The sequence below is a fragment of the Hipposideros armiger genome, unplaced genomic scaffold (genome assembly GCF_001890085.2).
Source record: "Hipposideros armiger isolate ML-2016 unplaced genomic scaffold, ASM189008v1 scaffold_109, whole genome shotgun sequence".
Taxonomy (NCBI): Eukaryota; Metazoa; Chordata; class Mammalia; order Chiroptera; family Hipposideridae; genus Hipposideros; species Hipposideros armiger.
Genome location: NW_017731459.1, coordinates 3617871 through 3632276, shown reverse-complemented (window position 1 = coordinate 3632276; position 14406 = coordinate 3617871). Strand labels below are relative to the sequence as shown.

Sequence of the window (14406 nt, the reverse complement as noted above, 5' to 3'; positions counted from 1 at the left end):
TGATCACTCCTATTTCTAAAACCACAGCAAGTTCTTAGAAGTTGAATGCTCTTCCTTTAAGATGAAAGTTAAAAAAAAAAAAAAAAAGTGTATGTATTGGGAGGGAGAAGAAACAGAGCAGAAAATAACCCTTTTTTGATATGAGCATTAAAGACAAATGTACTTTATAATAAATGCAATCTTAACATACTCAAATAACAGTTTCACCTTAGTAACTCACAGTCCTTTTCTCTCTATCCACAAACCCAATTAATGTTCTTTTATCTCACAAAGAACAGATCTTGAAAATGCCCCCTTTTCTACAATTTCAAACTTTTGAATGTGTCTGACACAAGGGGCTGGGAGCAAAAAGGCAAAGAAAAGATGATTTTCCTCTGAAACTGAGGTGGCTGTTTCCCATTACTACATATTTCAGATATACAGAGAGGTCGCTGTAAACGGACAGAAAGTGAAACAGCAGCATGGGCTTCCGTCAGCCTCAGGCATACACTCCACAAACCACATACCTGTCTGGGACACTGCAGGTGCTCTGCTGTGGGGAGGAGAAAGTGGGTGCTGTGGAAGGACTGTTATTCACGTAGGCTGTGGGGGTATCGGGCCATGGAGAACACTAAGGACAGAAACAAAAATAAATTCATGATGTGCTTTGAAAGGACGTGCAAGAAATAATTTGGGATTTCACTCTCTAGTCTGCCCAAATGCAAGATTATAAAACACAAGGCACCTGACACTCATCAAGCAACCTCATAGAAACATCAAATTTACTTCTGTGTGGCAAGGAAAAATTTTACCTGCTGAATGCGTCTAAGACACTGATTAGTCTTACAAAAGACCTGAAGTGATGATAGCAGCAAAAATTTATGAAGGCATTTTAAATGTATACTTATGTAAAGTTTGCTTTCAAGAACTTTCACCTCCCTCGTTATCAATTCTCAAATAGGTGCCTATCAAGGTTTATGAATAGCAGCGGTAAGAAAAGATTCATTCATAAGCAACATCTGACATTACTGGACACCGGGGCAGTGGCTCTGTCCTACCTAGTGCTCCTGCCCTCACCAGAACCCATTTGCTTCCTGATTTCTCTAAGATTAATAATCCCAAGAAAGACGAGACAGGCCCAACATTGAAATACATCACCTACATGCGAGTATGGTACTGCCAATATCTATCTACCTATCTACATACGTTTATTATTTATATATTCTGGAAGGGGCATGGTGAAAAATATTTTTCAGCCCTAGGCGCAATTCTGACCAAAGCTAGGTCAAGGATAAAAGATACAAAGGCACACTGACTGTTACAATTAGGAGAGGTGAAAAGAGCCAAAGTCAAAAGCGTGCTGAGCAGGCCAGGGTGGTGTCAAGCAGGAGTCTTCAAACCTGAGCTGGGGAGGGGTCTGTTTCACTCCCCTGGTATTCTTCCTAAGACTAATGTGCCTGAGAATGCCGTTGGTTTCAAGGGTCCCTTTTCATAATCACTCTTTTCCCATTCTACACAAAAATCAAAAGGACTTTTTAAGGCCTGAATGACCCTGGCTGAAAGAAAACACATCTAAATCAAGTTTCTCTTATCTATAAAAAAATCTAGAGTTTAATTAAGTTCTACCCTGTCTCATCATTCAAGATGCATTTCCAATAACATTTCTATTTTTATGTTTAGATGATCAAAATTTGTATAATTTGTTGTTTTGATAAATTGGTTCTAATAATACTAAATTTTAAATTTCTCAACTGACTTAAGAGCCTTATGGTCAAAGGAAATTTTGAAAATTAAATTTCTATTTATATAAGTGTGTTGTAAAGAATTAAGGTGATCAAGGGGCCGGCTGAGTGGCTCAGTTGGTTAAGAGCTCGCTCAAGAGTTTGAGCTCTGAGCAACAGCGGTTCGAGTCAGCCCGAGCTGAGTAGCCGTGAGCTGCCAACAGGTGGCGGGATGGCTCAGCTAAAAAAAAAAAAAAAAAAATTAAGGTGATCATTAAAAGATTTTTAGGCATAGAAGTTTATCATATTACGGTAAAATTATTTAAGGAGAATGGAAGAGAAAACGAGATCAAGAAGGAAGAGCAGAATAAAATTTGGGACTTAACTAAAAAGCTTGATCATGAACTTTTTAAAATGGTGATTGTCAAATTGCTATGGTAGAGTCCACAGAATACACTTCAAAAAGTAATGTAACAATTTAATCTTAAATCATAAATGCAGAAATTGTCTCCTGTGCAACTATTTAAATTTATGATGAAAACTTTCAGATGTCAACCTAAAAATGTGCAAGGGTGTATATTCTTTCTTTGAGGGCCGGGCGAGTGGCTCAGTTGGTTAAGAGCTCACTCAAGAGTGTAAGCTCTGAGCAACAGCGGTTCGATGCCCGGCCTCCCCACCGTCCCCCCGTCCCCCCCCCAAAAAAGTCCTTTTGAGTGTAGAAATGTCAAGACTACTAGTGTGAAGGAGCTAAGGGACTGTGAAACACTCTGAGGGCAGAAACCAAGTCTCTCCAATGCTTCCAAGAGCTTAGAGCCCATCAGAAGCATCGACACAGGGAAAACAAAACAGAAATCCTGAACCTTAACATTCTTTACAAGTAACCATTACGTATCTCCTCATAAATGGGGAAAAATGACTCCAGACTTATTGTTTCAACTACTACCAACTTTCAAAAAAGAAATCTCATCTGGCTGGACAGCACTGCTAAATTTACTACTGCATGGCGTACCAATTTCCCTATAAATTTTACACAATAATGCCCATTCTTTTAAAACTAGGGCAGTTGTTTTACTTTCCATCTTACAAAATAGTACCTCCTCAGCTTATACAGTTTGAGGAACCCAAGACCCTGTGAGCCACCTGGCAGATGGAATAACATGTGAATGTCACACACTCATAGCATGGTCATCTCTGCTATCTGGAAGATTTTCATGCTATGCCATCTTCTCCATATAAAAAATACTACCTGCTACATAACATAACATGCACAACTGAATAACGTAAACCTCTGAAAAAATCTGAAAACCCCAGATTTGCTTTGGTAATTACTGCCCACTGTCTGCTGAGGAAATGAAGTCATCAAAAGCTTCCAGTTAGTATGGCAGAATAATAAGAGAAACATAGCTATCTCATTTTTACACATCTAGACTCCTTTAGCAGTAGAGAAGTAGGGTTGTTAATAGCTGACATCTAAAACTTGCTCAATAAATACGAGACTTGGTTCACTGGACACTAGAAAACTAGCGGTCAATGAAAACTGGTCCTATTGGGAAGCCTGTTTTCAGAAAATAATGGATTCCACGTTCTTAAATGATCGGGCTGAATGACCTGTGTTTTACAGGTTTCTCTGGTAATCTCAACCCAGGAGGGTTGGGGAACATCCAGGAATAGCTTCGTAACGCTGCTTCTACCTTTTCATTCTTCCCTGTCTTTCCAAGTACGCAATGATGCAGCAGTGCCTGTATTCCTAGAGAGAATCTGTCATTTGTTATGGCCCCAGTGCCACCTGGCCTGGACTCCTAATCACCGTTTGGTACACTGTGAACAAAGTCCCTCCCTCCTCAGGTACATTAGAAAATGATGACTCTTCTTGGACTGTAGAAATTGGCAGCCCTGATTTGAGCCCATAAAGTACAGTTCAGAGGCAAAGACCAATAGACATGCTAAGGGTTTTGGTGTGTAGCAGCTCTCGGGACCAACAACAGTGCCTCTATTCAATGTGGGACCATTTCACACGGGACCTTTTAACTTTGACGGATAAGTCTGGGTGTCCTGCTCTACTGAAAGCCAACTCTATCCAACAACGGCCAAGAAATGTGGGCCTTCCCCTGCAGGCACTTGAAGTACACGAAATGCCGCAGACTATCTTTTATAGGGGATTAATCTGTACCCTGCTTGTTTTCAACAGGTTTCCAAGAGGAGCTCTAACCACCCCTAGAAATATCTCCAAAAAACCAAATGCAGCCTAGGCAGCAAGACACACGCACCAGGAAGATGTGAAATCCCAGGCCAATGAACTGCTGACGTTTTGCATACTTTAGACTTGAGTTAAAAATCATTAATAATTTACCAATAATTCTTTCATCTTCAGATTAGCTCTGAGCTCCAACAGAGTTCTTTAATTTATGAAATATCAGAACCTCTTCCTTTTAATCAGTTAAATCGTTTTTAATAAAAGGAGAAAATGATTTGAGCTACCAGGGTTTCACCAAAAAGTTTACTAAGATCCACTTGTGAGTTTTCAGCTAGGAAACCAGAAGAGGATAAAAACAAAATCGGAGGGGCAGGCGTTTGGGGGAGGAGTCTACAGTTATTCCATACAACCTTCAATTTGCATAAAAAAAAGCCCAGTTAAAGAAAATGTAACATGTGGGCTCCCCATCCATTCAGATGAGTACATTTTCAGTTTTACTGCACAGAGAAGCATTTAAAATATTTTCACTCAATGCTTTAATTTGGAAATGAACTTCTTGTGATAGTGCTGATGACTTTCATAGGCTACAGATAGTTACAGACACATGTTTAAGAGTGAAAATTTCATTTTTGGCACCTTCATAGTACAAACACTGCAATGATGAATAGAGCAGCTTTTAACACATGATGACAGATATATAAAAAATTACTTAATGCTCTATGTTTACATTTACTGTGGGCATACAGCTCTGATCTGGCCTGTCAGATGAAGAGTTGTGTCATAAAGCAAAGATTTGCTATACTTAAGCTGACAAAGCTCATAATCAACCCCAAATCCCGGGCCTGCATGTAGCAAGGTGAACTGTTCTGGCCTGAAGCATCAAGTCACAATGCAGGTGCCAGGAGGAAACACTAAATGCGGGCAAAGATTTTTTTCCTACCCGTGCTGCCAAACAGGCTTTTAAAAGCACAGACAGACACACATTCTTCTACTACATGCAGGGAAATGTGACACAAAGTATTGCATATGTTAATGTCAAGCTTGCTGCCATCATTTCTCTAAATATCCATGACATTTTCTTATCAGTTATACACATGAGGAAGCAAAACCTTTTTTAATGACATAAAAATTATAACTATTTTACTAAAGAAAGTATTTTCAATCAATTTCCGTGCTCTTGAAGGAAGTGTGTGTGCAAAGGAGGGAGAGGGAAGGGAGGAAGGGAAGGAGATGGGGAGGGAACACATTTCTGAGTGTTGTTTTCCCTCTAAAACCACCCAATATGGTCAACTTTGTTTTAAAGTGTTAGATTTAGGAAATTTTCCTCAGTGAGGAACAAACAGAAAGCAGGATGTCTAAACAAAAGCAAATTAAATCAAGACAAGGACATCGAAAACAAATTTGGCTTTACTTTTCGGTGGAAGGAGGTCCTATATCTAACACTGCACAAGGTTTCCTGCACAATGAAAGGAGAAGCCGAAGCCCTTACACTGCCTCGCTTTGCCAGAGAATCACCGTAGTCTGCTGGCAAAGTCCGCTTGCTGGACTTTTTCTGCTCATGTTCAACTGCATCTTCAATTATAGGCTCAAGCCTCATCTGGACAAACACCAAAGATTGGGATCAATGTCTTTTCATTATACAGAGAAAGATCTAATACCCTGTTTCATGTTTCTGCAGTCCAATTAAACAACTGTACGACTAGCAGGGTTCGAAGTTAAAGAAAATGCAAAACCCCAGCAGTGACAAAAATCGAACATTCTAGGCCCCGACTTAATCTCTTGCCAACTTGAAGGTTTTTAAGGTCTGTTTCTGAGACCTGATTGGGATTTCAGCATCTTCATTCAAGATCCCACCCAGGAAGCTAATCCATTAAAATCCCAAAATTGAAATAAAATATTTCCCCCACAAATTGCACAAAGAACCTATGTCAATCTACCACCCAATCTTCCCCAACCCCTTTGTAAGCGAAACTCATCCTTGGAAATAGTGCTAATATGCAAACCTCTGCTTCTCTTCAGACACCAATAAGCTGCTCTGCATTACCTCCGTGAGGATTGTGGTATCATAGGATGGCTGATACTTTTCTTTTTCATGAGCAGTTCTCTTCTCCATCTTCTCTCGGTCAGTTTTTTGTTTCCTGTCTGCACCTTTAGGCTAAAAGACAAAGTAGGTTCATCCATTGGACTATAAGCACCTTGACAAGCAACACTGGGCCTTAGTGACTGACAGCCTGGCTTCCATCTCACCTTAAAAACCTTGATTTGGCAGCTAGCTGAGTGTAGATGATCTGTGTATTCTCCATTTTCATTCTGCTTAAAGGTGTCAACCTGGATCCTAAAAGGCACTCCCTTCTCACCCCCGTGCTTCCGTGGAGTAAATTCTGTGCTGATGCAGTGTACCTTAAAAAAACAAAGAGAAATGGCCTCAAAGTACCGTCCACTGGTCTTGTTGCCTCGTGGATGTCCTGCCACCTCTATAAATTCAAGATCCTTTAAAAGGAACTCCCACATATTAGCCAGATACCTGTCATGAGTTTGTTTTTAATGACTGTTTTTAACATGGATTTCCTTTCACAAATCCAACCGAGATTTGCTGAACGTTTTGGGATTGAGCTCTTCTCTTCCCCATTCCAGTGCTGCTCCTCTAAGGCAGGACTTGCTCTGATCTCGGGAACAGCAGCACAGTAGCTTCATCTGCACTTCCCCTCCCTCCACTTGGACCGCTTCCTGCTCTCAGACCCAGGGGCCTGAGCCTTGCAGGTGGCTCCCTCCACAGCAACCCTCACCATTCAGAGCTTCCACTGTTCGCCCTCTACCCAGTCAACCATCTCACTGCTCTTCCCACCTGCATGGACTTGGCACACGCTGCCTGGGGAACTTCCACAGTCCAGAAAGCTCACTACGTGTCCTACCTGTATCCACCTAAACTCTGCTGTCAACCCTTTAGGGTTCACTGAGGGCGATACCCACTTCCACCATGCCTGGCCCCTCTCCTGACTACTGCAAAGCAGCCCTAGGGGACCTTACAGGGTTAGTAACAAGGCTGGTAATTTCTGACTGTACACACCCCTTCTAGTAACTCCAAGTTAAAACTGATGTCTGCAGTGTGATTGCACAGCCTGAGACTGAAGGCCGGCTCTTACATCATTTTCATTCACTACATAACTAGTTACCACTCAGACAAATAGTATGAGAAAATATTCAACTAATACGAACCATGTCCCTAATGACTATTAATTGATGGGAGATAATATTTGGGAGACCACAAAAATTCAAAATACCGAAGATTCTTTACCATTCACACAAACCATAGCTTACTTAGGCTGGTCAGCAATTAAGCAGTTTGCCTTTTCTCCGTAAGAGGACCTACTCAGTAGTTCTAATTCTACCACTTACAAATTTGAACATCCTAGGTATTAGAATTACTGTTGATTTTATTTGACATATAATATGCTTTTAAAATCATCTCTTAGAGGTAGAAATTGAGCATTTATGCGTGAAATGAAATGCCTGGGGGTTGTTTTAAAGTAGTCTATCAATAACTTAAAAAGGGGACACTACTAATAACTGTTGAAGCCAGGTGACAAGTACACATAGGATTATTATTATTATTATTATTATTATTCTCTTATTTTAGTGGACGTTTGAAAATTTCAAAATAAGAATGTTTTAAAATAGTGCTACAGAAGGGCCGGCTGAGTGGCTCAGTTGGTTAAGAGCTCGCTCAAGAGTTTGAGCTCTGAGCAACAGCGGTTCGAGTCAGCCCGAGCTGAGCAGCCGTGAGCTGCCAACAGGTGGCGGGATGGCTCAGCTAAAAAAAAAAATAAAAATAAAATAAAATAAAATAAAATAAAATAAAATAGTGCTACAGAGAATCTTAAAACAGTACACTTTTTTCAATCATATGCTTTTACACGGCAGCTTTTGTTCAAGAGAAATGCATCTTACAAAAAATGGAAGTTTTGATTATTGTTACTACCAGTGGTTAAAAGCAACATTTGAACATTTTACATATCAGATTGTCTTTACCTATATTAGTCTGTAAATGGCAGATTTAGTAGATTAACTGCAATTTAACAGTGTATATTTAAAAAAAAAAAAGACACTGTAAGAGTTTACATATAAACTTTTAAAGAAAATGATTTCATGTATTAAGAATTCAATCTCACCTATGGCCTTCTAAATGACTGGGCTAGTATACTTCTAATAATGCAAAAAAAAAAATCCAAACCTGAATGAAAGCAGATGTGCGTTTTGCAGGGTCCCATAGAAATTCAACTGCATTTAACTGGCTTGGATTTGTCCTTGTGTCAATTATTCCCACAGACATTGGAATATCTGTATTTTAAAAAGAAGTTACAAAGAAACTCATCCACTGTGAATAATCTAAAAGCTTACAACTTACTATAATTATTTCTAATGAAAATATTGGCCCTCCATGCTGAACGTTTTTCTTCAGTGTTCTCCATGGTTCACCACTTCAACCTCAAAACCCACCCAATGATCATCATGCTTTCTCCCACCATGGTTTCCATTTCATTTTATTCAGAATATGATGGATGATGCCAATTGAGAACTAACTAAATAAATGGTTTCAAACTCATAAAATTCCTCACTCAGGGTCTTTTAGCACCAAAAAACTACAGTTGGCCCTCAAAACAACATGGGTCTGAATTGTGAGGGTCCACTTATGTGCACGTTATTTTTCAATAAATACTGCAAATGTATTTTCTCTTCTTTATGATCCTCTTAATAACATTTTCTTTTCTCTAGCTTACTTTATTATAAGAATACAGTATATAACACACATAACATACAAAATGTGTTAATCGACGGTTTATGTTATCGGTAAGGCTTCCAGTTAACAGCAGGCTATTAGTAGTTAAGTTTTGGGTGAGTCAAATTATACGCAAATATTTCATTTCACGGGGGTCGGTGTCCCTAATTCCAGTGTTGTTCAAGGGTCAACATATTTAACTATAAAAAAACTCAAGGCATACAAGATCTGCTCATGCCAAAGCTCTCTCTACATAATTACAGAGGTGCCAATATGGGTGTAGCTAAACTGACTTCACATCTCTCTCCATGGTCTTCTGATGGTCACTTGTACCTAAATCTAGAAGTCTGTCTCCTGGGCGATTCCATTTCCAACCTTCAAGTTGCTGATGCTCTGTATACTGTAGCCGTCTGTCATGGAATACAACTCTTATGATGCTCTATGGAATAAGTGGGGAAAATGAGTACTTGTAAACTGTTCCAGCTAAAATGCAGAAGTGTTTTGACTTCTTATGCATTCCTATAATAGAAGAGCATAGAAAACCAAATTCTGCTTTAAACATTTAATAAGTTAACTGTTTTACTCTTGTATACCTGGATTTTGGATAAAGAACTGTAACTCAAAGAATTATCTGGTACACTGAATTATAACTCAAAAAATAAAAAGCCCAAATAAAATGGCTAAGTAGGTATAATTTTTATTTAAAAATTTGATATTGCAATTCAAAATTAACATACATGCCCATAAAATTCATGAGCAAGACTTACATTTCTATGAAGGAAACATCAGATGCACACAGGAATTACTAAAATGAAAAGGTGGTAAAAACAGAGACAGAGAAACCCAGGAATAATAGTAAAGCTGTTATTGAAAAATAAGTTAATAATTGAATTTTTTTAAAAAGACAGTCAAGTGGGTGTGTGTGGAGATCTGCATCCCCAAAGAACCTACATGCAAATTCACTCTTAGCTATTTAACCTTAAAGTGAGATGATCTGAGGTAGTAAGCAAGGAAAAAACCCAACCAAGGTAAACTTTATTTATCCAAACACTCAAGTACTGAATGGAAGGCTTTAATTCAGTTCCGCAAACTCTAGACCAAGTCTCTGTTCTCCAATAAGCACCCCTTCTTCAATTCCTACAGGTTTAGGGTACCAGCTACTGGTCCATTCCAGGAACAGGGTTTACAGGTCATCAAAATGCATTCAGATACCAGATTTGTACTAATTCGTGTTTCTGACACATTTATAAATAACTGTTAGACTATGACGCAATAAGAGAATCATATTTCCGGTACTCTCTGGTTTGGATAGGAACTAATTTGTTAGCAATATATATAAATACTACTTTAGTGCCCCCTCCTCTCCCCCTCCTCCCATAATGTCCAAATTTGTAGCTGATAAACATTTTGAAGGGAACCATTTAAAAGCAGCAATATTTTAATTTGAGATAGTTAAAAAAGCCCATCAGTGGTTAGGGCAGATGTGGGAGAAGTCTATAAAGGCTTGGCTGCCACTCTGATCCATGCCCATCTTCCCCACCTGTCCCCATGTCTGCAGGGCCTGCCCAGGAAGTCCACCAGCACTGGCTTCACGTCTCCTGCTGGGTGCAAAGCCCTCACAGTGACAGTGCCAGTGCCTGGGCTGGTGGTGGTCCTGGGTTCACATATGCCAGCAAGCAGGTCTCTCAGAAGAAAGCGCAGCACAGCAAGTGTTATGATTCTGATTATTCTACACTGTAAGAACCAGTGAAATCCACATATTCAGATGAAAATTGAGAATACAGGTATTATTTTGAGAATAAACCCCATTCTAGAAGGTCAGACTAAGACATACAGTAAAAAATATGAGAGGAGGACCATAGTTAAGAAATTGCAAGATATAAAAGAAAACTTCTTCAATGAAAACGGAAGGGAAAAAGTCATTATCTGGGAATTCTGACTAAAAGAAGACTGAATACACTTCGAGAATCAGGAACAGATAGAGGGGCCCTAAGAGAGACAGAACAAGCCAAGAAAGCAAATCACTGACTCTGTTCAGCACATTCAAGCAGTTCCAAAGCTCCTCTGATAACCCAGCAGGTGATCCCCACAATTTCCCCCACAACAGTCAAGTCAAAGATCATGGGGCCAGAAAATTAAACTCTAGATGGCTGCAGATTATTTTAGGGATCCTCTAGCTGAAGAAGGGTATGATTTTTAAAACATTCATCCTGTAGTGTTTGGCAGTAGCCGACTGTCGCTATGAATCCCAGGCAAGCTCTCAAGATATAACTGGATGTATTCTGGCATATCTGTCAAAATTCAGACATATGGCTTATCAGGTAGAAGACGAAACTAATTTAAGACCTTTTCAACGTTAACTCTTTCCAATCTGTAAATTAACTGTTCACAGATGCTGATACTTTCAAAATAGTGCTTCTGTCTACGTAGAATATACTGGTGTAACGTCAGCACAACATCCACTCTGCATTTACTGCTGGTTTCTCTGCTGTCAACAGTTCATTATCTCATGAGGAAGAGTCAATTTTGCCTTAGTTTCTTAACTTGCATTAATTTTGTGTATTAAATGTTTTTATATGTTTTAATTTGGAATGAAATCCAAGGAAGCTGAGTTTAAAGCAGTCATGCAACAACTGAATTAACCCTGCCATTCCAAGTTAAGCTGACAGGTATGCTGACTAGCTTGCCAAAGTATGCTAAACACTGAGTTTCACCTACCAAAGTGGTCATTTCTAAATCTTACTCCTATTCCGGGAACTGCCCTACAAAGCCAGCTTGTCTTCACTGATAGATGACAAAAACGCTTCAGAATTAACTTTCTTCGATACTTTGACGGAAACTTGATTTTGGCATTTGATCTAGATGCCAAAGTTTGTTATATTTTCCTCAGAACACTGAATAGTCATGAAGGATGACTCGGTTAAAATATTATTTAAAATAAGAGTTAAAATCGTGAGTTAATAAATTCTAAGAGTCCAGCAAAAATGGAAAAAAAAGGAAAAAGAAAACACAGAGGGGAATAGATGAAACAAGATTGGCAAGTTGCTGATAACTACTATAGCTGGCAGGAGCTTATTATGAGAGCTCATGAGTGTGTGTTTATCATACACCACCTTGTGATAAATACATGTGGATTTATCATACCAGTCTCTCTACTTCTGGGTATACTTGAATTTTACCATAGTAAGATTAAAAAAAACTTTTAACATTTTTTTGGATCCAGTTTTAAGGACCTCAATACAGGGCCCATCAAGCCCTATTCTATTTTACAGGAGAAGAATCCTGAATTAAAACAATTTTTCAACCCTTTTACACTGATGTATTTTTTAGACTAGTATCTCAGGGTCATCAAATGTAACTTTCAGAGTGACAGAAGAGCTCACACCTTCCCTTAAAAAATATATTACTGGGCCGGCTGAGTGGCGCGATGGTTAAGAACTGGCTTGGGATGCCAGAGGGCCCCGGTTCAGATCCCACATGAGGGCCAATGACACTGCCCTCTACAGCTAAGATGCTGAACAACAGCTCAACCTAGAGCTGGGCTGCTGTGAGTCGCCAGCGACAGTGTAGGCTGCAGCCTCTGTGGCAGTGGGTTGCCATGGGCATACCGTATGCGGCCAGCAGCCGCAGTGAGCGGCTGTCCAGAAGCCGGCGACTGATCTGCCTCGCCCAGGAAGAGCGCAATGATGGTACCAACTTGGGCCAGTGAAGCAACGTCCTCCACAACTACACTGAAGAACAAAAGGACAGCAACTTGTCTGTTCCCATCCCTCCAATTCCCCAATAAAAATCTTAAAAATAAATAAATATATATATATATATATATATATATATATATATATATATATATATATATATATATATATATATATTACTAGGTTGAATTTTAACCAGGTGTGGTGCAACTGGCAGGTTCGTCCAAAGGTGAGTCAGGTGTGCCCAGTGGCTTGTCTGACAACAAGCCAGCTGGGACCAGGGCATACGGAGAAAATCTTCACATTTCAAAGTTTCCTAGATACTAGAAAATGAGAGCTGTCAGTCTGGCTCCTTGACCAAGACATAGCTATTTAATCATTAGAGGTTAGCCAATACAAATAGGGCGTGAGAACAATGCTGATGAGCTTTTATTTTTCCTTTTTAAGAGATTTTTATTAAAATACAGCTACATATACTATTATATTTGTTTCAGGTGTACACCATAGTTATTCAACATTTATATACCGAGAGAAGTGATCACCATAAGTCCAGCAACCATCTGATAGTGTACCATGCTATCACAATGTATGGTGTCATATGGGATGCTGATGACTTTCTTAAATGGTGAATCCAATCAGTGTTTGCTACAGGTCAGAATGACAACAGGAGGGAATAAAAAATTAAGACCATCTGACTCACCCTCTTGGGAAATGATCAAACCCACTGAACACAAACATAACAGACTCAAAGTGCAGATGGCAAATGTAAGAACAAGCAAATAACCATTCTCCTTCTGTTTCAAGTTTGCTGGGAGTTCCGGGAGTTGGAAGGAGAAATCTAGGAGCACTCAAGGTTGGCAAGACAATGATCCAGTGGGGAGCAGAAAACCCCTAGTTTTTCCCTCAGCCTCCCATAGGATTAAGGGCTTCCTGTCCCCTGGAGTGGCAGGAATACTAAACTATCCCAAAGACACTCAGGCCTCCAGGTGCTGGGCAGCTGGCTTTCCCAGACACTCCAAATTCGCTAGCATTAGTATCTATCCCCCCTACACCAAGACTGCCTTTCACATGCTTGCCCACCAAAAAGACAGACCCACAGAGGGGAGAGTCCATTGGAATGCCTCTCCATATGGAGGGCCCAGCATCAACCAGGCATTGACATTGACATGCCTCTCTGTGGAAGATGGAAGGGTCAGGAGAACCCATACCTGATCCTCTTTTGCTAACACTCATCCACAGTGAAGATTTGCCTTTTCCTAATTAAACTTCTTCCATAAACCTTGCCCTGCAACGCTATCCAATTTATAATAAAGCATGGTGCACGATAGGTAGAGAGGCTAGAAGGACCCACCTTAGATGACACTGGAGGAGGCAGGGATGGTTCTGATAATATGTCTATATCTATATCTCCATATCCTAAAAGTAATGGGTGGGCGGCCAATGGCTATGCCACCTATCCCTGTAATGACTGGCTTCTCTATTCAGAAACATCAGGAGAGTGAACAGAGATTTCCAGTTTTACTTAAGAGAAATTTTAAGAGGTGAAATAAAAGAACTTTCTAAAGTTTCATTTTAACACATTTCCCCCATTATCTTTTAAAGAGAAACAAAGTTTTTGTAGTGGAGGTAGTTCCCCCCGCCACCCCCACCCCCGACCATAGCCAAACTGATTTTTCTATGGTACCTTTCCAAAGGGCTTTCACATTTAGTTCACCCAGTAACTGCTGTAATTCCTATTTTATAGATGAGTTAACAAAATACAGCTCGGGCTGGCTGAGTGGCTCGTTGGTTAACAGTTGGCTTGGGAGCGTGAGCTCTGAGCAGCAGGGCTGCCGGTTCGGATCCCACATGGGCCAGTGACGCTGCGCCCTCTACAGCTAAGATGGTGAACAACAGCTCGACCTGGAGCTGGGCTGCCGTGAGTCAACGATGACAGTGTAGGCTGCAGCCCCTGCTGCAGTGGGCTGCCATAAGCTGCTGTGAGTGGCTGGCTGCCAGCGTGAGTTGCCGTCCAGAGACCGGCGAGCGACTGCCTCACCC

The 14406-nt window shown here is 40.2% G+C and overlaps 2 protein-coding genes across 7 annotated transcripts in view; one reads left to right on the top strand and one right to left on the bottom strand.

Annotated features, from left to right (window-relative positions):
- The window catches only part of FBXL2 (F-box and leucine rich repeat protein 2), a 68038-nt gene extending 62661 nt beyond the window's left edge, over positions 1-5377 (top strand). The window contains exon 16 of the transcript XR_002124573.1: positions 3889-5377. The gene's annotated coding sequence lies outside the window, so the exon portion shown is untranslated. The remainder of the gene's footprint in view (positions 1-3888) is intronic.
- The window catches only part of UBP1 (upstream binding protein 1), a 75260-nt gene that overhangs the window by 13182 nt on the left and 47672 nt on the right, over positions 1-14406 (bottom strand). For 5 of the 6 annotated variants that reach the window (XR_002124570.1, XR_002124571.1, XM_019647177.1 and 2 more), the window contains 6 exons: positions 9005-9110; positions 8126-8232; positions 6142-6294; positions 5939-6049; positions 5384-5491; positions 507-610 (listed from right to left, as the gene is read on the bottom strand). Coding sequence is in view for 4 of the 6 variants with exons in the window: in XM_019647177.1 (XP_019502722.1) it covers positions 507-610; positions 5384-5491; positions 5939-6049; positions 6142-6294; positions 8126-8232; positions 9005-9110 (689 nt within the window). In the remaining 2 variants the exon portion in view is untranslated. The remainder of the gene's footprint in view (positions 1-506; positions 611-5383; positions 5492-5938; positions 6050-6141; positions 6295-8125; positions 8233-9004; positions 9111-14406) is intronic. The other variant, XM_019647178.1, reaches the window with a different exon arrangement.